The sequence below is a fragment of the Microtus ochrogaster genome, unplaced genomic scaffold (assembly GCF_000317375.1).
Source record: "Microtus ochrogaster isolate Prairie Vole_2 unplaced genomic scaffold, MicOch1.0 UNK34, whole genome shotgun sequence".
Taxonomy (NCBI): Eukaryota; Metazoa; Chordata; class Mammalia; order Rodentia; family Cricetidae; genus Microtus; species Microtus ochrogaster.
In genome coordinates this window covers 3990165-3990577 of record NW_004949132.1, presented here as the reverse complement: position 1 = coordinate 3990577, position 413 = coordinate 3990165, and the positions used below count along the sequence as shown (strand labels likewise).

The following is a 413-nucleotide window of genomic DNA, read 5'->3' as shown; positions in this document are numbered from 1 at the left end:
TAGCACCCAAGGCAGAATCATCCATTCCACAATAGTCGGGGGAGGCCCTTGCACATGGAGGTCTGTCCTGACGATATGCTGAGAGGCCAGGAGGAGCATGAAGAGGAAGGTCAGGTAGGAAGCTGTGTGGCAGATGAACTTGATGAAGGGCTTCTTGATGAAGAGCCCCAGGTTGCTCCTGGGTGAGATCAAATAGGCAAGAGACAGCATAGGAAACAGGAAGCCAATGGTCATGCAGGTCACAAGCTTGACGACCCAGTGCTTCCGCCGCCATCCAGGGAAGCCATCATACCACAAGGTGGCAAGCAATTGTTGGCAGTTGGGCTGAGCAACAAACTAGGGGGGAAAAAAAAAAAAGAGAGACAGAGAGAGCAAACACGTTAGGCACCTAAGATGTCCAGGAAAAAGTCAAT

At 51.1% G+C, this 413-nt stretch overlaps 1 protein-coding gene across 1 annotated transcript in view; it reads right to left on the bottom strand.

Moving 5' to 3' along the window:
* Nucleotides 1-6: 6 nt before the first annotated feature.
* Trpc5 (transient receptor potential cation channel subfamily C member 5) overlaps nt 7-413 on the bottom strand; it is a gene marked incomplete at its 3' end in the record, with an annotated part of 211928 nt that continues 211521 nt past the window's right edge. The window contains exon 4 of the mRNA XM_013354233.2: nt 7-336. Within this exon, the coding sequence (XP_013209687.1) occupies nt 7-336 (330 nt within the window). The remainder of the gene's footprint in view (nt 337-413) is intronic.